Source organism: Octopus sinensis, linkage group LG14 (genome assembly GCF_006345805.1).
Source record: "Octopus sinensis linkage group LG14, ASM634580v1, whole genome shotgun sequence".
Taxonomy (NCBI): Eukaryota; Metazoa; Mollusca; class Cephalopoda; order Octopoda; family Octopodidae; genus Octopus; species Octopus sinensis.
This window is the reverse complement of record NC_043010.1, coordinates 15,812,537-15,838,736: the sequence shown is the minus strand read 5'-3', so window position 1 is coordinate 15,838,736 and position 26,200 is coordinate 15,812,537. Positions and strand designations below refer to the sequence as shown.

The window sequence follows — 26,200 nt, the reverse complement described above, 5'->3', positions numbered from 1 at the left end:
ATACATACATATACTAGCAGAAAAACTGCCCTCCGGGTGGTTTTCTGCTAGCCCCTTGATAATATTTTCCCATTTGCTTCTCAATTCTAATAATTTTAATGATATTTTACGTCTAATTATCTCTTTGTATAATTGTGCTCACTTGCTTAGTAAATATTGCTTTCATTATTTTTGTTACAGTCATAATCTCTCTTTTTTAAACAAACATCACGGTAGTCCAACAACAGAGGGAGAAGCAGTTTGTCAAGTTTTACCTTCCCCTAAAAACAACACAGAGATTTCAATTCAGCAGCCCATCTGTAAGCTTTGCAGTGTATATGAGAGAGAAGGGGAGAACATTGCAAACAATGAATGAAATAAACATGAAATGGAAAAATCATATAAATAAAAGGGCATTACTACAGATGTATATGTCCTCGAAAAATGGATACTTTTTAACAAAACTTTCTACAAATACTTATTTCTTTATTACCCACAAGGGGCTAAACATAGAGGGGACAAACAAGGACAGACATAGGTATTAAGTCGATTACATCGACTCCAGTGCGTAACTGGTACTTAATTTATCGACCCCGAAAGGATGAAAGGCAAAGTCAACCTCGGCGGAATTTGAACTCAGAACGTAGCGGCAGGCGAAACACTGCTAGGCATTTCGCCCGGCATGCTAACGATTCTGGCAGCTCGCTGCCCTTTCTACAAATACCGCTTTTGTGGCTTCAGAGTATATAGCGATTTATGGAAAAGAATTTTCACTCCATAGATCCGGTCACTTTTGTTGAAGGTCCTCCCTCAAATGTTTCAAAACGTTGTTGATTGTCCCCTGACGATCCTCATGCACAAAGCTGATGAATTTTATCCACATTTCTAGGAGTGACGCTCATGGCAGGTCTTCCAAATTGCTCACCATCTTCCAGGGATGTTCTTCTGCTTTTTAAGCCCCTGTGCCACTCAGAACATTGCAGAGGGGCTTTCTCCATCCGGGTTGCGGATCCGTGGAATAAGCTGCCGGACGAGATAGTGAAGATGCCAACGACTGCTCAGTTCAAAGTCTCTCTTGACCAGAAATGGCCTGAACTCTTTGTATGAACACCCTCCCTGTACATAACTCCATGTCCCCCTACATGGCCTTGCTTTTGCTTTTTGAGCCCAAAAAATTAAATTAAAAATTAAATTAAATTAAATTAAATTAAATTACGGCCCATTGGCTCATTGCTGTAAGCTTGCCAAAGCACGTTCAAAGTCTCTGTAGCAAATTTTCTTAGTTTAATGCAAAATTTCATGTTGGTACTTTGTTCCAATTTCCTGTCCATGACAAGATCACAGACTACAGCATACACATGGCCACAAAAACACAAAATTCACAACTTGTGAAGTAAACACAGCGATTTCACTTGGCACACTGCCTCATGAAGGTCACTGCTAGCTCTCACTGCACACGCAACTATGTGCTGCCATCTATTGGCGCGCTACATAACTAGTTCAGAAACTTTTTGATATCACCTTGCATATTATATATTATATATCATCATCGTCATTTAGTGTCTGCTTCCATGCTGGCATGGGTTGGACAGTTTGACTGGAACAGGCAAACCAGAAAGCTGCACCTAGTTCCAGTCTCATTTGGCATGGTGTCTATGGCTAGATGCCCTACCTAATGCCAATCACTCCAAGAGCATAATGGATGCTTTTAACATGTCACTGGAATGGGTGTCTTTTATGTGCCACTGGCACCGGCCACAACTGTGATTTCACTTGGCTTGACAAGTCTTCACAAGCACAGCATGATGCTAAAGGTCTCGGTCACTAGTTATTGCTTCCATGAGGCTCAACGTCCAAAGATCAAGCTTCACCACCTCATCTCATATTTTCCTGGGCTTACCTCTTCCACAGGTTCCCTCCACAGCTGTGTAAAGAAGGGCTGATTGGCATGTCTTTACACAGCTGTCCTCGTCCATACGCATCACATGATCATACCAGTGCAGTCGTCTCTCTTGCACACCACATCTGATGCCTCTTATGCCTGACTTTTCTCTCAAGATGCTCACAATCTGCCGTACATGCACACTAACATTGCAAAATGTTCTTTAAATTGTTAGCATAGCTTGCATGTGTAATAATGGTAAACTTGTGATGAAGTACATAGCTTGCAGCAAAATTTTTTAAAAAATAGAGATGTTATAGTACAAACAGTAACCTAAACTGGTAGAGACATTAAGATCTACACTGAAAAAAAAGAGATACATTTGGTGTTACACACATAATATAAATTATGGATCTTTTCGGTTTGAACGGCAGTTTTTTCTAGCGGTGTCATATCAAATTGTCACCCATAATTATGACCCTAGATTCAATCTATTGCATTTCTATCTATTTTAGAGTTAGGATTAGGGTTAGGGGGGGTATCTTTTTTCTTCACAAATGTAAATAAACCCAATCTGTTTTTTAAACGAGGGACATATTCATACGACACAGAATGTTGTTTACCTCAATGGACGTCAGTGATTGGTTCAAATTGCAGAAATTGAAGAAAAAAACAACAAATATCTTACAAACTATAGAATTTTCTCAATAAAGCCAAGAGAAAAAGATGTTTTATAAACACATTCTACCAGTATACGAAGTTTAAAATTTTTTAATTTCCTAGAAATTATGTTAAAAACTGCCGTTCAAACCGAAAAGATCCTAAATTATAAATACGATAGATTGAGATTTACAAATATAAACAGAAAAAAGCACTGCTATCATTACCTGGAAAATCAGAATTTTGCTGGGAATGTGGAAATGAATCTGTAGTTGCAATTTGATTTAAGTCTACAGGGTCACTAGAAGCAGTTTCGGTGGCACATTTTGGAGGTGAAATAAACTGGGGATCAGGGGTTGAAGATAAGGCTTTGTGGGAATCAGCAGTCAAATTACTAACAGAATTTTCAAGTGAAACAGTAGAAGGGGCCTGATGTTCAGAATTACAGCTAGTTTCGTTTTTTGAAGCTTTGTGTATGGCAAGAGATAAAGAGTTAGGAGGTGATTTATCTTTTATGAGTTCATCAGTTGTGTTAGGTGCATCAACAGAAGTTGTTGTTAGTAGTGTCGAGGCAGCAGAAAGTTCCTCAGCATTACTATTTACATTGTTATTAACATCATTCAGATTATTATTGTTATTAATGTTGGTATTATTATTATTATCATTCAGATTATTAGAGCTGTTACGTGGTAGGGGAGTATTTACTGCAGCAGAAGGTACTCTCTTCCGAGGCTGGGGTTTCGGAGGGGTAACACATGTGAGTTTCTCTGAAGAGGAACTGGAACTGTGACTTATTGAAGTACGAGGCTGGGGCCTGGGTGGTGGGCAATGTGATTTAGTACAGTGATCCACGGATGCACTGGACTGTAAAGGGTTCTCATGACTGCTGACAGTTGGCACTACTGACTGCGGTCTTGAAAGTGGTGTTTTGGAAGTAGAAGAAGAGGGTAATGATGAAGAGGAGGACAAGAAAGTCGAAGAAATTTTCACTATCGGTGGGACATTTGGGCGTTGTGGGGGTGCGCCATGTTTGGAAAGCTTGCGAGTAACTGGTGTAGGGCGATCTGGTGGTAAATGAGTGGAATGAACAGAATCAAAGCTTGAATCGGGGCCAACAACACTTCTATGATTAGTGGAGGTCTCACCATCAACTTTTGGGCGTGGAGGACATACAGGTACAGGAGGTTTCCCAGGTTTCCTGCAAAAAGAAAAATAGAAAAGTAAAGTAAGAATAACCTAAGTAAAACCAGTTTTTGTATAATGAGGCTGGTCCCAAATGTTTGAGGAGCAAGTTATATGAACCCTTGATCTATTCTAAGCTCAATGTATTCAGTGGTAGTGAGTTCCATTTGCAAACAGGTTGTAGAGATACAGCTACTGAAGACTTCCTTATTACAGTGTATGAGAAAAGTAAATCATTTTGGTGGAACCCTTATCTTCAAGGCATAACTACAGAGTGTGGATGGTATTCATTTGCAATACTGAACTCCTAAATTTATGCATATTTTCTTTACTTTTGTCGTTGGTCAATTTCCTTTTAAAATCAATAACCATTTTTGCTTTATTTATTGTCAGAATAATTGATTGTGGAAAACTTTGAACCCGCAATTTGTGAAAGAGGCATGGACTCCTCCTTGGAATCTGTACCAGAAGGACAAACAAAGAAATTTCAGACTAGCTCAACGTCAGAAGGATGGTGGAAAAGGTGACAAAGGAGCTGGAAGATTCAGGGTTCAAGTACAAGGCAAAAGCAGCTAGGAAAAGTTATGATCAATGATCTGACAGCATCAGAATGCTGGAATTCATTGATGAGATCCAGATCATCAACAATTATGCCAGCGAGTCAATGCATGCCATTGCACAGGATAAAGGTGTGGATAAAAAGATCATCAGGCTGATGTTGCTACTATTCATACAAGATGAGGAAAGCACTGACCGAAGTGATGACGTGCAGGCGTGAAACCGGACGACACGCGCAGGCGAAGACAGGGCAGGACAGCTGATGCGGCGGCGATGTGCGCAGAGCTCCGTGGCCCAACCGTGCACGCACCAGCGAATAGGGCCGGGAGTGTAAACGGACGACCAAAGTGGACGCGCGAGAAGCACGCCCGCGACGGCGCCGTCACCCCGAACATGCTGTGGCACGTTTTCGAGACCCGAATTCTGACTACAAGCTTTTCAAACGCAACAATTTTAATATACGCTACCGGAGCTGGAATTACCGTGGCTGCTGGCACCAGACTTACCTTCTGGTCAATCCTCGTTAATGGATTTGAAGTATATTCATTTCTGTTCAAGGTGATGCAGTAAAATTGACTCAAACACACCAAGAAGCTAATCATCAAGTTGAAGCACCTGCTGGGGCCTGCTATGCTGTGGTTCTTCTTCAACAAGAATTTTTGCCAAGACCAGATCAACCCCCAGCACCACAGGTGGCTTGCTGTCTCACCCAAAGACATGCCCAGAGTCATGCAGAAGAAATTTCCAGTGACAATCATGATCTTTGGTGTCGTCAGCAGTGAATGCCACCCCACCTCTTCCTGAGAGCCTCAGACTGAACACCGACAGCTACATCTATGTTCTGAACCAGGTGGTGAAGTCTGGATCAACTGGGAAGCTGCAAGAAGGCCATACATGTGGCAGCAGGACTCTGCACCCTGCCACACCAGCTGGAAGACTCGGGCCTGGTTGTCGGAGAATTTCTTTGATCATGCAGCACTTGACATTTGGACTCCCAACTTGCCTGACTGCAAACCCTTTGACTTCTTTGCGTAGGGTATAATGGAATGAGAGACCAACAAATCAAGCTGCAACACAAAGGATGAGCTGAGAGCCACAATTACCAAAGTCCTCAGGAGCCTAAAACAAGAGAATTCCTCATTTCCAGTCAGGAAGTTCATCGTTTTAAAGACACAAATATTTCTTATTCAATGTATTTAGGAAATGCATTTTTTTTTTTTAAATAGTTTAGCTAATTGGGGTTGGAAGCTATTTGACAGAGTACATCTTGAGACACACCCAAATGAAAGCCTATCAAATGACTGAATGTAACTAACTAGTAATATTACTACAGTTTAAATAAACAAGATATTCCAACAGATAAACAGTTTAGTAATGTTAAATTGATAATAAGGATGACGCTGGTAAAATGTAAACTTTGGAAATATGAGGTTAATAGTCTGAAAAATATAAAACAATAATATCGATAATGATGGTGATGCTGTTGGCCTGTAGAATATAATTTGAAGTAGACAGTGCCATAATTTGTAATTCATTTGAATAAAATCTGTTACATTCCTTAAAAAATTCCGGAAGTATAGGTTCTCCAGTTTGCTCATGAAGCTGATGTCCCTAAAGACAACAAATAGACTGGGAATAATTTGAATGAATTTATTGTCAACATATAGTGTACAATGCTACACAGCCACAGCAGGAAATGTGTTAGGACATGAAATGTAAAAGCCAGACTAGACTATTTTATACGCAACTCCATTGTCTCCCGAGACAAAAAGGATGCCAACAACAATAGGGTACAATGGTATTACAATAGCTTGACTCTTGGATAATAACAGCAATGATATCACAAAATTACTCACTTGGTGGGAATTGGTGGAATGGGTCTTGCCAGGGGCACTTTCGACTGAGTAGTAGCAGAAGTATTGAGCTGAGAACTGTCCCTTTTATCTGCAAGAAAACAGATACACAATTTAATACAGGCAATTGTTAATCTTAACCCTTTAGTGTTTAATCCGGCCACATCCGGCCCAAAATATTCTACATGTTTTATATTCGAACTAGCCACATCTAGCCTCTCACACCTAACCTACATTGACATTCTAAAAATAAATATTCACATCATTGAAACCTCAAAGCTATGAGATAATGCATGATTAATTCAAAACAATTTGAGTGAAAAAGCATCACAATTAACAGAGTAATCTGAACATGAAAGGGTTAAGTTTATTTGCAGATGTAGTTGAATAGATAAATAGATTTTTAAATATAGTTATTCGTTGTGAAATTAGTCAAACCCAAATGAAGAAGATTGAGACAAGTGAACAATTTAAGATTTTATTTTATTATTATCAAAATGTTAGTAAAGTAAAATTGGTGTAGCAATAAATTAATAATAATTGTCAGTAAAGGTTTAACCCTTTAGCATTTAAACCGGCCATATCCGGCCCAAATATTCTACTTGTTCTATATTCAAACTGGCAGGATCCGGCTTTGCACACTTATCCTACAATGTCATTCTAAGAATAAGCAATCACATCCTCAAAATTTCAATACTACGTCTTTGCATGATTAATTCAAACAATTTGATTACATAAGCTTTACATTTGACAGAATAATCTGAATACTAAAGGTTTAATAAGCAACAAATGACAAGTGACAATGAATTGATAAATGCAAAAGGATTAAAAGCATCAAAAAGTTTTAAAGCCCATTGTCTTATATTGTTTCTGTCCATGGGTTCAATACTCTGTATTTACCGTTGAGCAAAATGCCTCTCAGTACTGCTGAATAAATAGAATAAGTGCCACCGTTAATCTTTATATATAAAAGAGAGGTTGAGTGCTGTCTGTCTCCTACGATTTAGATTCCTAACTACTCCCACATTTTGCGGTGCAGTTTAACCAAAACCGGGTATCTTATAGTCGTGATTCATATCGAGCCCTTCTGGGTATTAGCGCGCGTCTACGATGAGTCTACGATTTAAAAAAAAATTTACCATCAATTTTTCCCATTTTGAATGCATTTTTGGCATATATAAGGGAAGTAACTCTCTAAAAATTTATTATTAAATCTCAGAACGTAAAAAGCTACAATAACACCCCCCCCTTTGTGGTTAGCCATATTGAGATGGCTATTATACTTTACATCTCTAAAAATGCTTATATAGTTATTTCCCTTACAAACCCGAGCAATGCCGGGCAATACTGCTAGTATTAATATAAATGTAGACAGCTGGCAGAATCATTAAAGTGTTGGAAGAATTACCTTGCAGTATTTCTTCTGGCTCTTTGCATTCTGAGTTCAAATCTTGCCAGGGTCAACTTTCCTTTCAAGGTTGATAAGGTTAAGTAACAGAAGAAGAACTGTGACAGATGGCATCAACTAATCCCTTCTGCTTAAAACCGTTGGCCCAGCACTTTAATCAGGAACCATTATTATTATTATTATTATTATTATTATTATTACTAAAATTAAAATCCCAAAAGAGTACCAATTCCAAATTATAGTAACAATCACTCAAAGGCACAGGCATGGCTATGTGGAACCTTGAACAGGTGTCTTCTAGTATGGCTTCAGGCTGACCAAAGTCTTGTGAGAGGATTTGGGAGATGGAAACTGAAAGAAGCCCAGTGTGTGTGTGGACGTGCACCACTTTGTCTTGACACCACAGGACAGTTATAAACAAGTAGAGTTCCCCATTTCCAGTCTTCACTGAAAATATGTCCGGCTGTGGGAGAATATTACCTTACTTAAAACAGGATAAAGTTGGCAACAGGAAGGGGGTATCTGGCCATCAGGCGGCGAGCTGGCAGAAATGTTAGCACGCCGGGCGAAATGCTTATTGGTATTTCGTCTGCCGCTATGTTCTGGGTTCAAATTCCGCCAAGATCGACTTTGCCTTTCATCCTTTCGGGGTCGATTAAATTAAGTACCAGTTACGCACTGGGGTCGATGTAATCGACTTAATACCTATGTCTGTCCTTGTTTGTCCCCTCTGTGTTTAGCCCCTTGTGGGTAATGAAGAAATAGGTATTTCGTCTGCTTCTACGTTCTGGGTTCAAATTCCGCCGAGGTTGACTTTGCCTTTCATCCTTTCGGGGTCGATTAAATTAAGTACCAGTTACATACTGGGGTCAATATGATTGACTTAATCCATTTGTCCTCTCTATGTTTAGCCCCTTGTGGGCAATAAAGAAATAGTTATCTGGCCATCAGAAATCTGCCTCAATAAATTCTACCTAACCCATACAAGCACGGAAAAGTGGATGTTAAAATGAACACAATGACAATGGTAATACATACAAACTTGTGCAGAAAACCACACCCAAGAGTAATTTCACAATACATGGAAATGAAAATTCCTATTTCGAGTTGAGATGGTGTGATGATACTCTGGGTTGGGAAGAGCCATAGCTTCACTGAAGATAGCAATCTTAGAAAAGTAAAGAAAGGAAAATGTATTCTGAAGTATTTCCAGTTGCTGATGTTGTTTCAATCAGATCAATCTGATGAAGCAGATTTATGATGAAAGACAATTCAGTCTCCATCAATCGTTTTTTTTCTACTTTCTTTTGCTGTTGTACATCTAAAAACTATACTCTCCAATGTTTTCATTCTTTTTAATGAAAGTAGGTGCATTTTAAGTGATATTTGGCTGTTTTGTTTAGCAAGTTGAATGACTGGGTAGCAGCTATTTTATTGTTGTTTCATTGGTGGTGAACATATTATAAAATCCGTACCGTACAGTTCTACATTCAAATTCCTGTCAAACTCATACTTCAATAAAATATTTACTGTTAATGAATGTGTTGAGATCCATAAATCAATGGATTATAGTGTACCACTAGTGAAGGCGCATGGCTCAGTGGTTAGAGTGTCGAGCTTAGGATCGTGAGGTTGTGAGCTCGAATCCCGGACCGGGCTGCGTGTTGTGTTCTTGAGCAAGACACTTTATTTCACGTTGCGACGTCACAGGTGCCAAACTTTATCGGCCCCTTAGCCTTTCCCTTGGATAACAGTGGGTGGGTGGAGAGGGGAGGCCGGTATGAATGGGCAACTGCTGGTCTCCCATAAACAACCTTGCCCGGACTTGTGCCTGGGAGGGTAACTTTCTAGGTGCAAACCCACGGTCAGTCATGACCGAAGGGGGTCCCAACCAACAAGTGTACCACTGAGGACTTCATTTAAGGCGTGGCAGCCTGGCAGAGATCATCCAGCCCATTCTACATAAATGGAATTATCTGAGCTTAGTATTTGATATCCATTTACAGTTGAGTAGACTGAACTTTTGCAAGTTAAGATTTATGGTCACCGTCCTGTAACAATATATAAACTGCCATAAAGAAAAATCCAATACCAGTATCATACTACAGTAATTCGACAATACCACTCCTCTCCCAATCTGTAAAAAAAATAATAATTGTATCTAGATAAAAGAGATCAAATTGTATAGGAGCAATTATGCAAAAATCCAGTTTTGATCTCCAGTTGTAACCCATTTTAAAGCTCATTAACATTCTTGACTATCAACACTTTTCAAGTTTTCCAATGATTAAGACATCATCATTTAACATCTGTTTCCCATGCTGGTATGGGTTAGACAATTTGACAGGAACATTGTTCGGATCTTTTCGGTTTGAACAGCAGTTTTTAACATAATTTCTAGGTAACTAAAAAATTTTAAACTTCGTATACTGGTAGAATGTGTTTATAAAACATCTTTTTCTCTTGGCTTTATTGAGAAAATTCTATGGTTTGGAAGATATTTGTTGTTTTTTTTTATGCAATTTCAACCAATCAGTGACGTCCATTGAGGTGAAAACATTCTGTGCCGTATGAATATGTCCCTCGTTTAAGAAACAGATTGGGTTTATTTACATTTGTGAAGAAAAAAAGATACCCTTCCCTTCACCCCTAATCCTAAAATAGATTGAAATGCAATAGATCGCTACTAGGGTGATGATTATAGGTGACAATTTCATATGACACCGCTAGAAAAAACTGCCGTTCAAACCGAAAAGATCCCATTGTTCTGGCATAATTTCTACAGCTAGATGCCCTTCCTAACACCAACCATTTCACAGAGTGTGCTGGATGCCTTTTACGTGGTATCATCACCTCACCAGTGCACTTTACATGGAACCATCACCAATGCTTTCTACATAGAACCAACAGATTTTACATGGAACCATCACCAATGCTTTCTACATAGAATCCTATGTTCATTTATGTTCCAAGCACTGACTTAGTAACAAAAATTACCTTCAAAATTAATTCAAACGAAAGCATTGTATTTCAACAGAAATATGGTAACTTCCCGGTTTCTTGGCTATAGGTTCCCCACTTGGACGGGACGCCAGTCCGTTGCAGGTGAGCTGCAAGATGCATGAGGAAAGAGGTGAGAGAAAGTTGTGGCGAAAGAGTCAGCAGAAGTTTCGCCATTACCTTCTGCCGGAGCTGCATGGAGCTTAGGTGTTTTGCTCATAAACACACACATCGTCCGGTCTGAGATTCAAACCCGCGATCCCTTGACCATGAGTCCACTGCTCTAACCACTAGGCCTCCACAAATATGGTAAGGAGAGGGTTAAATGGCCGATTTAAAATGGTGATCTATAAAGTTTCAGTGATATGTTTGTCTTTCATTTTTGAAATTCTAATGTAGCACACAAGTTTTAAGGAAAAACACATACTAATTGAATCCTGAAGCTCAGGGTAATAGAAAGAATGCCTTCATTTTGACAGAAATATGTACTAGTTTGCACAATTTAATTGTACTCCTAGTTGGACAGGCTCAAGTTCTATAATGCTAAGTTCAAGTGCCCATAGCAATAGATCAATGATTCTGTTGAAATAAAACTAAGGGCCTTCAATCTTGTGATCGGGAGCTCAAAGCAAGAGTTAAGAGTCAACAGTAAAAGAATCAAAAGCAAATGATTTTCTTACCAGAAAACCAAGGGCTATAGTGCTGGTTCTAAAACTGAACTACTAAATCACATTAAGAACAAGAAGATAAATGCTACAATGAGAATAGTTGCAGTGATGATGAGGTAACATTACTAGTGGTAGTCACAGTGGTTATTGTTGTGGCTTTTGAGGCATTTCTCATGCCTTCTGTAGCGAAGCAAATACTTTAGAAGCAATGATAATAATAATTCTTTCTAGCATAGGTACAAAACCAGAAATTTGGGTGATGGGTAAGTCAATAATGTTGACTCTGGTACTTGAGTAGTACTTTACTTTACTGACCCTGGATGTATGAAAAGCAAAGTTTACTTTGACTGTACTTAACCCTTGTTAATGAAACTGAGTTCATTTCCACAGGATTGTGGTGTGGCACAAATACATATGTTTAACCCTTTCATTACTGTATTTCTGTTGAGATGCTCTGTGTTTCTTTCAATTAATTTTAAATATAACAAAGAATTTAGTAAAATAACTTGGTTATCATTCAGTGAGTGTTAGGAACACAAATTGTGACTAAGGTTTGGTGGAAAATTTTAATTCAGAACTTATGGAAACAAGACATTTGTACTCAGAGCCAGAGCCGGTTTTGTAACGAAAGGGTTTTGTAACTCAGAACATAAATAGCCATTAACTTGATGCCACAAAGCATTTTGTCTGATACTTCAGGGATTTTTCTACCTGATACTTTAGTGATTTTGTCAATCTACCACCCTCAGCAGCAGCAGCAATATATATTTCACATAAGGTTTGTATTTGTTCATTAGATTCTTAAGATATTTAATAATCTCAACAAGCCAAAGATTAATTGATAATATATTAATGTAGTGATGGTCACTTGGAACACCTGTAATCTTAGTAACTCTGATGAATGTAAGTAAACTTGTGATTTTTGTGTTGGCAAAAGTCAATATCTTCTTCTTCTTATAGCATTCACCCAGGGTGGGTTGAGCTGGCTTCATTCATCCTCAATGCTGCATCTCTCACAAACGCCAACCAGGCCTGGCGATTTGAGGCTAACGACCGCGTGATCTCCAACCATTCCTTATTCCAGCGGCAAACGCCGTAGATATGGGGTCCTAGGTTGGGTTCCAGATCAGCCTTGACTGTCATCGGCCAGGTTTTTCATTATCCACCACATCGCTTTCGCCAACCCTGAAGGGGAGCTGGGGCAATTGCTTCGTAGATGAATTCTCCTGGTTGACGACAGAGGGCATGACCCAGCCAACGCAGATGTCTCGTTAGGATGACTTGTCGGAGGGAGGTGACTCTGCACTGGTGTTGCACCAAATTGTTGGAAACAAAGTGAGGCCATCGGACACAAAGGATGCTGCGTAGACAGAGGTGATTGAAGGATTCTAGTCAATATAAGTAATGAAGAGTGGAATAAGTCTTATGCCATAATAAAGAAGAGAAATCTACCATAGTATGATGTAACTTGTCTTCAAGGAGGCTACTTCATTGCACAGTGAACTGTTATCAACCACTTTATAATTGTGGAGATAAAGGGAACCGGGAGGAAAGGACCAGTGATATTAATGGCTGAGGGGCCTTACCAAAAGAAGAAGAGTGATTGAGGTCAAATGGGTGGAAGTAGGAACGGCATGGGCCTCTTTGGCCTCAGGCAGTGGGAGCAGAGGGACGCATGTAGACGTGTGAGCTAGAAAGGGAATTTGCTAGGTTCTAGTGAGATGTTCTTCTTCTTCTTCTTACAGCATTCACCCGGGGTGGGTTGAGCTGGCTTCGTTCATCCTCAATGCTGCGTCTCTCACAAACGCCGACCAGGCCTGGCGATTTGAGGCTAACGACCGCGTGATCTCCAACCACTCCTTATTCCAGCGGCGAACGCCGTAGACATGGGGGCCTAGGTTGGGTTCCAGATCAGCCTAGTGAGATGTTAGATGGGTAGGGCACATCTTGGATTTAACCAAGTAGGACAGTCAAAACTAAAGAGGTATGTGAATCACACTTGGTTCTCCATATTACAATAATATTCCCTTTTTGAAAACGAACAGCATCACTGCTTAACAATGGACATTAAAACTGATGATGCGAGGAAAAACAAAGAATCATTGTAAATTATATAAAAAAACATACAGCAAAAAATCATTAATAACAACCACCACAACAACAAAACATGCTAAAACAACAATAATTGAGATGGAAATTTTTATAAAAGCCATTTCTTTCCTGGAAAAAAAAAACAAAGATAAAATACAAAAAAATGGGATGAGGTGTAGGAAAGATGACACACACATATATACAAAGAGAAAAAGCTGAATCCACTTGACCACACTTAATCAAAAGACCTTCCTTATTCAAATAAGAGGCAAGCAAACTAAAAATAATAATAATAATAATAATAATAATTGACCATACATGACTAGACAAAAATTATTGAAAAGAAAAACCAACTTAAACAAACCATGGAAATTACAGACAAACATCAAAGATGAAAAACAAAAAATATCGTAAAAAAAAAAAAAGGGAAATCAGTGGATTGAAATAAATAAAAGGACTGATAAAAATCACCAATATTAAGAACCTAAAGGCCCGGTGCACACAAAAATATATATGAATATACATACACACACACACACATTACAATTATGTGTGAATATACGAATATACACATACAAGTGCATGTATGTGAGAGAGAGAGAAAGCATGGCAGCAGTCCAGAGATTGAGACAAGACCAAAAGAAAAAGAATATATACATACATACATACATAAACATATATATATACACATATATATATGCATACATATACATACATATATATATGCATACATATACATATATACATATATATACATACATATACATATATACATATATATACATATATATACATACATATACATACATATACATATATATACATACATATACATATATATATATACATACATATAATGTATGTATGTATGTGTATGTATATATATATACATACATATATATACACATATATATATACGTATACGTATGTATGTATGTATGTATATGTATATATATACACATATATATATATACATGTATATATACATATACATATATACATATATACATATACATATATACATACATACATATACATATATACATACACACATATACATACACACATATATGTACATACACACACATATATACATACACATACATATATATGTGTAAAGGAGGAAATTTAAAATATCACAGACAAAACACAAACACCCACAAACAAACAAAGAATTCCAACTGGAGCTTTCCAATGGAACTTTCCAGTTAGTTGTACCTCATCAATATTTCTCTTGGATTGTCTGAAAGAAGAGAGAAAAATATCATACAACAAAAATGGACGGTGTGAAGGATTCGTTTGTTCTTTATTGTTTTACAAATAATAATCATAATAATTGTTTCTGCTATAAAGCACTCGACATCAAGTGGCTGCAAAGGGTCTGAAATGACACAATCGAGAGAGAACAAAGGGGCAACAACAACAACAACAGCAATGAAATAATGAAATAAGACAGAGAGGCTGTGTGGCTGGATGGGGACATGGCCTCAGACAAGATCGGGGAAAGAGATTGTATGGCAGCACTAAAGTGAAACCCTCAGGGAAAAAGAGAAGCAGGGCACCCTAAAAGCACATGGTAAAGGACCACAGACAAGGAAAGGAGACGAGAAGGGTGGAGAAGCTGGAACGAGACCAAAACAGTAACAGAAAACAGACCTGGTCGGTGAGATGATGTTGAGGCCTTATGTGCCTCGTGGCACAGAGAGAACTAACTATAAGCACAAACTTGAAGTTTTTGGGAGATGAGTGGGGTGGAGTAGGGGACCAGTTGATTACATTCAACCCCAGGGCTCAATGGGTACTTATTTTATCAACCTTGGAAGGGTAAGAGTCAAAGCTGTCCCCAGCAGAATTTGAACTCAGATGGTAAAGTAAGAGGAAATATCACTAAGCATTTTGTCCGTCATGCCAACAATCCTGCCAGTTCACTACCTTTACAAATAATAATCCTTTCTACTGGGGAAGAGGACCAGCTGATTACATTACCCCCACTCTTTCACTGGTATTTAATTTATCGACTCCCAAAATGATGGATGGCAAAGTCAACCTCGGTGGAATTTGAACTCAGAAAGTAAAGATGGATGAAATGCCACTAAGCATTTTGCCCGGCATGCTTATGGTTCCAAATTTTGGCACAAGGCCAGTAATTTTGAGGGGAAAGGAAAGTTGATTACATTGACCCCAGTACTTGACTGGTATTTCATTTTACTGACCCTGAAAGGATGAAAAGCAAAGTTGAACGAACCAAAAAGACATGCCACTAAGCATTTTGTTTCATTAATGAATCTGTCAATCGACCAAAATAATTAATTCTTTCTAATTTTGGCACAAGGCCAACAATTTTAGTAGGGAAGGAGTTAGCTGATTACATAGACTCCAGTGCTCAACATTATTTTATTGAGCCTGAAAAGGATGAAAGGGAAAGTTGACCTCAGTGGAGTTTGAACATAAAGAGCTGGAAACATATACAGCAAAACATTTTGGTCAATGCTCTTATAATTCTGCCAGTTTATCAATAATAATGATGATGAATATTAGAAATATTGAATTTCTAAATGTCTCAATGAGACATGAGCGGTGGTGGAGCGATAGAGTGGTTGTATAAAGTCAACATAACGTGACAGTCCCATAGAGGGAATTACACCACCGCTATATAGCCCTAGGAAGCATCGACGCTTCCTGTCGGCTTTGGCACATTTGCTGTGTCCTTATATTTGCAAAGGGGAGGCAAACACCCCCACCAGCTATACAACAGTATTCATACAATAAAGGCGGCGAGCTGGCAGAAACATTAGCAGGCCGGGCGAAATACATAGCCGTATTTCGTCTGCCGTTATGTTCTGAGTTTAAATTCCGCCGAGGTCGACTTTGCCTTTCAACCTTTCGGGGTCGATAAATTAAGTACCAGTTACGCACTGGGGTCGATGTAATCGACTTAATACCTATGTCTGTCTTTGTTTGTCCCCTCTGTTTAGCCCCTTGTGGGTAATAAAGAAATAAATATTCATACAATGAAAGTAAAAACCCAAAGCACAGCAGTATTTTATGGGGTTTCCTCATTGAGACTGATCATAATATTGAAGTAGGTCAGATATTTTCAGAGAGACCAGGAAAAAAAAAAAATTTAAGATCCTTGTAATCCTATATCTGATAGTAGATTTGATACCAAAGAAACTGAGAAAACTGGGAAATACCAGGACTTAGCCAAAGTGATGAAGAGATTGTGGGGCACAAAGGTGATAATTTGTGCATCTGGCACAACACCCAAACTGCTATTTAAGAGGCTGCAGGATATTAGAACTGAGGCACGTATTGTTGACCTGCAGAAAGCCATTCTGTATTCTACTGGAATTCTAAGAATGATTCTTGAGGTTTGAGAAAACTTTTCACCAAACCTCAGGTAAACTAAATTAGCAAGTCTTAGCTTTTGTATAAGTATCTGAAAATATCTTGGAAAAAAATAACAGAAAACTAATACAATAGTTATAAAAAAGAACAAAACAAAAAACTATTTTCTGTTTTCAAGGAAGCTAAAAAATATAACAATTGCAGCGTGGAAGGTGTTTATAAGCCATTTAAGAAACACACAAAACCGTTAGATTCACTTCAACATTTAAATTTAATTTGTCAAAATATTTTCGGTGCTTTGAGACCAGAACCTGTTCACTGACCGGTGTCAAAGCGACGAAAATATTTTGACAAATTAAATTTAAATGTTGAAGTGAATCTAACGGTTTTGTGTGTTTCTTAAATGGCTTATAAACACCTTCCACGCTGCAATTGTTTTCGTTCCAGCACACGATCTCAGATCAAGTCATTCGCTATGCAAGTACATCTCCGTAAATAAAAAGTATAAATTTAATGAGAAATAGTTAAAAAATAGTTTTAAAGGCGTAGGCGTGGCTGTGTGGTAAGTAGCTTGCTAACCAACCACATGGTTCCGGGTTCAATCCCTCTGCGTGGCATCTTGGGCAAGTGTCTTCTGCTATAGCCCCAGGCCGACCAATGCCTTGTGAGTGGATTTGGTAGACGGAAACTGAAAGAAGCCCGTCGTATATATGTATATATGTGTGTGTGTTTGTGTGTGTGTCTGTGTTTATGCCCCTAGCATTGCTTGACAACCAATGCTGGTGTGTTTATGTCCCCGTTACTTAGCAGTTCAGCAAAAGAGACCGATAGAATAAGTACTGGGCTTACAAAACAATAAGTCCCAGGGTCGAGTTGCTCGATTAAAGGCGGTGCTCCAGCATGGCCGCAGTCAAATGACTGAAACAAGTAAAAGAAGAGTAAAGAAAAATGGTAAACAACAAGAGAAACTGCGAACAGGTTAAAATCTAAATTAACAATGGAATAGTGTGATAATGTGACAGGAAGAGAAGTTCCAACATGGCGAGTACTTGAAAAGGTTGAGCAGAGCAGAAATAGAAAATAGACACACACATAAAAAATGAAAAAAAATGTGTGATGCTAGCCATCAAGTATTTCAAAGTCCAGAAGGTTTCCCTTCTTCAGGGTGAGTATAGAGAAGCATCTATCACATATGAAGATTCTATAGTTCTCTGTTAGTCTGCCTGTGATTCTCTTATGTGTAGATTACATTGTGTATAACATGTCACGTTTATATACCCACTTCTTTTCTGCATTATATACACACACACACACACACACAAGCACATGACTGCAAAATACTGAATTTTACTGAAGCTGAAAATTTCACAAACTAACAAACTATCTCTCTCTCTCTCTTTCTCTCTCTCACACACACATACACACGTATGCACGAGCATACACACACACACACACAATAATAATAATAATATATGCAAGAACTTGTATGGATATCTGTTCTTTTCGGTTTGAACGGCAGTTTTTAACATAATTTCTAGGTAACTAAAGAATTTTAAACTTCGTATACTGGTAGAATGTGTTTATAAAACATATTTTTCTCTTGGATTTATTGAGAAAATTCTATAGTTTGTAAGATATTTGTTGTTTTTTTTTTCTTCAATTTCTGCAATTTCAACCAATCAATGACGTCCATTGAGGTAAAAAAAAACATTCTGTGCCGTATGAATATGTCCCTCGTTTAAGAAACAGATTGGGTTTATTTACATTTGTGAAGAAAAAAAGATACCCTCCCCCCCACCCCTAACCCTAAAACAGATTGAAATGCAATAGATCGATACTAGGGTCATAATTATGGGTGACAATTTCATGACACCGCTAGAAAAACTGCCATTCAAACAGAAAAGATCCTTTCTCTCTCTCTTTCTCTCACACACACATACACACGTGTGCGCGTGCATACACACACAATAATATATGCAAGAACTTGTATGGATATCAATATATTGGGAAAATGTCTTATTAAAATTCAACTATTTAACTTATAAGAAGTGCTTATGTAGTGATTATATTACATTTTTATGGAGATAAAGCCCTAAAACTGAATTACTTTTAGGTTATTGTTACCAACGTCGCTTCACTGGCACCTGTGCCAGTGGCACGTGTAAAAAGATTCGAGCGAGGTCATTGCCAGTACCGGCTGACTGGCCCTGGTGCAGGTGGCACGTAAAAAGCAGCCACTACGCTCTCGGAGTGGTTGGCGTTAGGAAGGGCATCCAGCTGTAGAAACTCTGCCAGATCAAGACTGGATCCTGGTGCAGCCATCTGGTTTGCCAGCGCTGAGTCAAAACCGTCCAACCCGTGCTAGCATGGAAAACGGACGTTAAACGATGATGATGTTTCTGTGATGCAAAATTGTTAAGTATTTTTTGTAAGTATATTCTTGTGAGATGGGCTCTGCCCATGATGACTTATCCTAGATACACTCAAAGATAGATTCATCAGTGTTTATATGTTAATGACTCATTAGATACACCATTGAAAGTGCCAGCATTATGACGAGTTCCTAATGAATTTGCCAACTTCACTATCTCCTGGGGAAAATACACTCAAGAAGCAATCTGGTGCCCTATAAACTTGACTATGCTTTGACTCTATCACTAGTTTGTGACAAGGTTTAACAGAGAGGAAGTAGTCAAACTAGAGAGTAGCAATTATATAGCACTGATATTGTTTTTTATATTTTTTTCCCTTCTTATTTATAGCTGTCATTATTTTGTCGGGTTTTTACTAAAGGCTAAAGATACCAATGTAATTACACACCTGCAACCATACTGACATAATTACATTAATTTCACTAATGGAAGTGTAGAGTTATAAACGGTTAATTCTGATAGGGTACCGCACGGCTACTTGAAGAGCAGCAGCTTGTTTTCTGCCAGTGGTGTTGCACTCCGACCATGACAAACACTTCTCTCAGCCTAGCTTGCTGTAATTATAGCTACGATGCATCAGACATAGAACCATTGGAACAACTGTTTATTTAAATTTATCAGAATAATAGGCGCAGGAGTGGCTGTGTGGTAAGTAGCTTGCTTACCAACCACATGATTCTGGGTTCATTCCCACTGTGTGGCACCTTGGGCAAGTGTCTTCTACTACAGCCCCGGGCAGACCAAAGCCTTGTGAGTGGATTTGGTAGACAGAAACTGAAAGAAGGCTCTGTGTGTGTGTGTGTGTGTATGTTTTTATGTCTTTGTTTGACCCCCCCCCCCCCCGCCCCCAACATCGCTTGACAACCAATGGTGGTGTGTTTACGTTCCCGTAACTTAGCGGCAAGAGAGCCCGATAGACTAAGTACTAGGCTTCCAAAGAATAAGTCTTGGGGTCGATTGGCTCGACTAAAGGCGGTGCTCCAGCATGGCCGCAGTCAAATGACTGAAACAAGTAAAAGAGAGTAAAAAAAAAAAAAGAGAGATATAACGAAACACTAACACAAATTAAATTGGTTTCTGTTATTCTGAGCAAGCATGGCTGTGTGGTTAAGAACTTACTTTCTCACCATGTGGTCTTGGGTTCACTCTCACTGCACAGCACTGTAGGCAGTTGTCTTCTACTATAGACCAAGGTGTGTGTGAGTGAATTTGGGTGATGGGAAGAAAAAAAGAAGCTCATCATACACATGTGTTATTGTGTGTGTGTGTACATATATATATATATAATATATATATATATATATATATATAATCATCATCATCATCGTTTAACGTCCGCTTTCCATGCTAGCATAGGTTGGACAATTTTGTCTGAGGGCTGGCGAGCCAGATGGCTGCACCAGGCTCCAATCTTGATCTGGCAGAGTTTCTACAGCTGGATGCCCTTCCTAATGCCAACCACTCCAAGAATGTAGTAAACTAAATCGCTATATATATATATATGTACATGTATATGTGTGTGTGTATATATATATAACAGGAAGGTTTACGAAAATAAACAAAAGACGAAGGCAGGTGGAGTACAAACAAACAAATGTATTAGCATGGCGCTCAGGAATAGAAATAGAACAAGTCTTTTACGTTTCGAGCCTACGCTCTTTGACAGAAAGATACACAGAAAAAAAAAAGGAGAGAAACAAGGAGAGAAAAAAATGTGTGTAGGAGCTAACGGGCTATCATGGCGTCCTGACTTCGGACAGTGGTCAGGGGAGGTAACATGTATGTGTGTGTGTGGGTATGTGTGTGTGTGTGTGTGTGTGTGTGTGTGTGTGTATATATATATATATATATATAAATTGTTGAAGAGGACAACAAATGTTAAGGCAAGGCAAACATCTCAAGTCATATACATCATTATTATTGGAAAAAAGATTCAAAGTCTTACAGCTGTTTCAAGGATATCCCAGAGTATGGGATATTCCGTCATCGGAGACAAACAGGGAAAATGAGAAGGGTACAGATTAATGAAATGATGACATAGAGGATAGGAGTAAAAGAATTAAGAAATGAAGAAAGAGAAGAAAAAGGAGCATAAAAGTTCATAGTTTAACTTTCCCATCGTGTAGAAGTAAGTCCTTAGGAGTAATCCTGTGTAAATCCATGTAGATTAAAGTCCTGATAGTGTAAATATCAACATTCAATAACAGAATGGTAACAGAGGTGGCTATTAAGTGGTAAAAAGAAAGAAAAGTAAATAAATAGAAAGAGAGGTAGATAGAGTAAGGGAGGAAGTTATGGATTGGCATTAGGGATAAAGAAAGGTATATAAAAACATAGTCTTTAAGAATATATATTTCTTTACTACCCACAAGGGTCTAAACACAGAGGAGACAAACAAGGACAGACAAACGGATTAAGTCGATTACATCGACCCCAGTGCGTAACTGGTACTTAATTTATCGACCCCGGAAGGATGAAAGGCTAAGTCGACCTCGCCGGAATTTGAACTCGGAACGTAACGGCAGACGAAATACGGCAACGCATTTCGCCTGGTGTGCTAACGTTTCTGCCAGCTCACCGCTTAATAGTCTTTAAGAATATAGTGTACAAAGAGAGCCAAGAAGATAAGAGAAAGGAGGGGGTAGAGGAAGATAATGTAAAAAAAAAAAAAAGAGAGATATAACGAAACACTAACACAAATTAAATTGGTTTCTGTTATTCTGAGCAAGCATGGCTGTGTGGTTAAGAACTTACTTTCTCACCATGTGGTCTTGGGTTCACTCTCACTGCACAGCACTGTAGGCAGTTGTCTTCTACTATAGACCAAGGTGTGTGTGAGTGAATTTGGGTGATGGGAAGAAAAAAAGAAGCTCATCATACACATGTGTTATTGTGTGTGTGTACATATATATATATATATATATATATATATATATATATATATATAATCATCATCATCATCGTTTAACGTCCGCTTTCCATGCTAGCATAGGTTGGACAATTTTGTCTGAGGGCTGGCGAGCCAGATGGCTGCACCAGGCTCCAATCTTGATCTGGCAGAGTTTCTACAGCTGGATGCCCTTCCTAATGCCAACCACTCCAAGAATGTAGTAAACTAAATCGCTATATATATATATATGTACATGTATATGTGTGTGTGTATATATATATAACAGGAAGGTTTACGAAAATAAACAAAAGACGAAGGCAGGTGGAGTACAAACAAACAAATGTATTAGCATGGCGCTCAGGAATAGAAATAGAACAAGTCTTTTACGTTTCGAGCCTACGCTCTTTGACAGAAAGATACACAGAAAAAAAAAAGGAGAGAAACAAGGAGAGAAAAAAATGTGTGTAGGAGCTAACGGGCTATCATGGCGTCCTGACTTCGGACAGTGGTCAGGGGAGGTAACATGTATGTGTGTGTGTGGGTATGTGTGTGTGTGTGTATGTGTGTGTGTGTGTGTATATATATATATATATATATAAAATTGTTGAAGAGGACAACAAATGTTAAGGCAAGGCAAACATCTCAAGTCATATACATCATTATTATTGGAAAAAAGATTCAAAGTCTTACAGCTGTTTCAAGGATATCCCAGAGTATGGGATATTGCATCATCAGAGACAAACAGGGAAAATGAGAAGGATACAGATTAATGAAATGACGATATAGAGGATAGGAGTAAAAGAATTAAGAAATGAAGAAAGAGAAGAAAAAGGAGCATAAAAGTTCACAGTTTAACTTTCCGATCATGTAGAAGTAAGTCCATAAGTCCTTCGGAGTAATCCTGTGTAAATCCATGTAGATCAAAGTCCTGATAGTGTAAATATCAACATTCAATAAAAGAATGGTAACAGAGGTGGCTATTATGTGGTAAAAAGATAGAAAAGTACATAAATAGAAAGAGAGGTTGATAGAGTAAGGGAGGAAGTTAAGGATTGGCGTTAAGGATAAAGAAAGGTATATAAAAACATAGTCTTTAAGAATATATATTTCTTTACTACCCACAAGGGGCTAAACACAGAGGAGACAAACAAGGACAGGCAAACGGATTAAGTCGATTACATCGACCCCAGTGCGTAACTGGTACTTAATTTATCGACCCCGGAAGGATGAAAGGCAAAGTCGACCTCGGCGGAATTTGAACTCGGAACGTAACGGCAGACGAAATACGGCAACGCATTTCGCCCGGCGTGCTAACGTTTCTGCCAGCTCGCCGCCTAATAGTCTTTAAGAATATAGTGTACAAAGAGAGCCAAGAAGATAAGAGAAAGGAGGGGGTAGAGGAAGATAATGTAAAAAATAAACAAAGTAGAGCAAAATGAAAGAAATTTAAAGAGAATAGTAGGTGCCAATTCCGCCGAGGTTGACTTTGCCTTTCATCCTTTTGGGGTCGATTAAATAAGTACCAGTTACGCACTGGGGTCGATGTAATCGAATTAATACCTATGTCTGTCCTTGTTTGTCCCCTCTATGTTTAGCCCCTTGTGGGTAATAAAGAAATAGGTATTCTTCTAGTCTGTAGGGGTTGGGGAGGAAATCTAGTAGTAAATGCTTGTGTAGATTCTGGCTAAGGTCAGTGGCTGTAAAGTTATTTTTAGCAATGGGGTTATGGGCTTGTAGGTAGAGTGTGAATGGAGAGATTAGTTGAATGTTAAATTATTTAGGAGTAGGGATTAGAATTAAATATTAGGGGATTTATTAGGTTACAGTTTAAAAATAAATTAAAGAATTAATATTTACAGCCATTTCGGCTATAATCTTGGAGCCCTAGTAATCCATTACTGCACTTACCTAGTCTACTACCCCTACACCCTACTCTTTTGTGTCAGGAGTGGCTGTGTGGTAAGTAGCTTGTTTACTAACCACATGGTTCCGGGTTCAGTCCCACTGCGTGGCACCTTGGGCAAGTGTCTTCTACTATAGCCTCGGGCCGACTAAAGCCTTGTGAGTGGATTTGGTAGACGGAAACTGAAAGAAGCCCGTCGTATATATGCATATATATATATATATATATATATATATATATATATATATATATATATGTGTTTGTGTGTCTGTGTTTGTCCCCCTAGCATTGCTTGACAACCGATGCTGGTGTGTTTACGTCCCCGTTACTTAGCGGTTCGGCAAAAGAGACCGATAGAATAAGTACTGGGCTTACAAAAGAATAAGTCCTGGGGTCAAGTTACTCGATTAAAGGCAGTGCTCCAGCATGGCCACAGTCAAATGACTGAAACAAGTAAAAGAGTAAAAGAGTAATATATGGTCCCAGTACATTGAAAGTCTAGTAAATTGTCTCACATTAATTGATTTATTACCTATTTCTTTAATACCCACAAGGGGCTAAACACAGAGGTACAAACAAGGACAGACATAGGTATTAAGTCAATTATATCGACCCCAGTGCGTAACTGGTACTTAATTTATCGACACCAAAAGGATAAAAGGCAAAGTCGACCTCAGTGGAATTTGAACTCAGAACGTAGCCACAGACGAAATACCGCAAAGCATCTCACCCGGGTGTGCTAACGTTTCTGCCAGCTTGCCGCCTTTATTACCATTAACTAGAATACAGTTGACAACACCCAATAGATTTGATTCTAAATGGTTGAAGACTACATTCTACATACTACCTCTTAAGTGTAAGTAACTAGGTCACCACTCCTTTTATCCTGACCCCCTTACTATTTCCTCTGCTACTCTCTAAATTATAGTAGACTTGACAAGGTATGCATTACTTTACTTTCTAAACTCATTCTACAAGAGATATGACAACAGAAACAAGGTAAATATTTGGAGTTCCATTAGTGATGTGAACATGTTAGGAAAATGATTGTATCCTTTATGTTTGAAGTCTATGTGGTCATCTGACAAGAACGGTTTCTTTCAAATGATGTAATCATCATCATCATTATCATCGTTTAGCATCCGCTTTCCATGCTAGCAAGGATTGGACGGTTCAGCTGAGGTCTGGGAAGCCAGAAGGCTGCACCAGGCCCAGTCTGATCTGGCAATGTTTCTACGGCTGGATGCCCTTCCTAACGCCAACCACTCTGTGAGTGTAGTGGGTGCTTTTTACGTGCCGCCTGCACAGGTGCCAGACGAGGCTGGCAAACGGCCACGATCGGATGGTGCTTTTTACATGCCACCGGCACAGGGGCCAGACAAGGCTGGCAACAGCCACGATCGGATGGTACTTTTTACGTGCCACCAGTCGGGGCAGGTGCCGGTGGCACATAACCAGCACCCGAAAATAAATTTGTTTGAAATTTTTAGGGGCTTCCATTATTTTGTCCAACCCCTGGATATTTACACAAATTTGTTGGATGGTCATTGACTGCTCGTGAGTTCTTTTTATATATACTTATATGTGTATATATCAGGTGTCGGTGTCAATTAATGATTGGCAAAAGGAGGTGTAAAGCGCTCCTTCCTTCCGATGGCCTGCAGATCACCCTTGGGCAAGGTATAGTACCTGCTAGCCTCCTGGGTCAGGGTTATGGCAAAGATGTCGGCAGCAGGGCATTGGATGGCCAACAAGGCAGAAGAGTCTCATGCAGACCAACAGTTTGAAGACCATTGCAGCTATGCAGATGATCCATACTTGGCCAACCTCAGGAGCATACTAGGTTAAGTGCCATTGCACAGGGGAAGGTAATGGCAACCCACCCCTTGTATTCTGCCTTGTATATAGATCATAGAATGGCTGCTAACAAGAAAAGGAATAACAACATGAAGGACACCAGAAACGGGGTCTCGTCCAGTAGGGACTATCATTCACAGTGGGAGATACCCGATCGTTTTCATGCTACTGCAGCAACAACAACATCAGTTTTGGACATGGAATGTAAGGACAAAATATCAGAGTGGAAAAATGGATAACATTTTGAAGGAGATGAGACGGTTGAGCATCAACATCTTGTGAAGCGAGATGGCCTGTTGCAGGGAAAGTTGTCTTAGATGGTGTCACATTTCTGTATTCAGGCGAAACAGGCAACACTCATGAGCATGAAGCTAAAAGGTTGGCTGGATTCTGGTGTATTTCCAATAGAGTGATGTTGGTATAACTTTGAGGTAAACTGTTTGACACAGTAGTGATTCAGTGCTATGCTCCCATGTCTGACAGTAATAT

General features: G+C 38.9%; 1 protein-coding gene across 9 annotated transcripts in view; it reads right to left on the bottom strand.

Moving 5' to 3' along the window:
* The window catches only part of LOC115219269 (probable serine/threonine-protein kinase nek3), a 102,035-nt gene that overhangs the window by 51,977 nt on the left and 23,858 nt on the right, over positions 1 to 26,200 (bottom strand). For 8 of the 9 annotated variants that reach the window (XR_005001808.1, XM_036508667.1, XM_036508666.1 and 5 more), the window contains exons 2-3: positions 6,118 to 6,205; positions 2,749 to 3,719 (exon numbers count right to left, since the gene is read on the bottom strand). Coding sequence is in view for 8 of the 9 variants with exons in the window: in XM_036508667.1 (XP_036364560.1) it covers positions 2,749 to 3,719; positions 6,118 to 6,205 (1,059 nt within the window). In the remaining variant the exon portion in view is untranslated. The remainder of the gene's footprint in view (positions 1 to 2,748; positions 3,720 to 6,117; positions 6,206 to 26,200) is intronic. The other variant, XM_036508668.1, reaches the window with a different exon arrangement.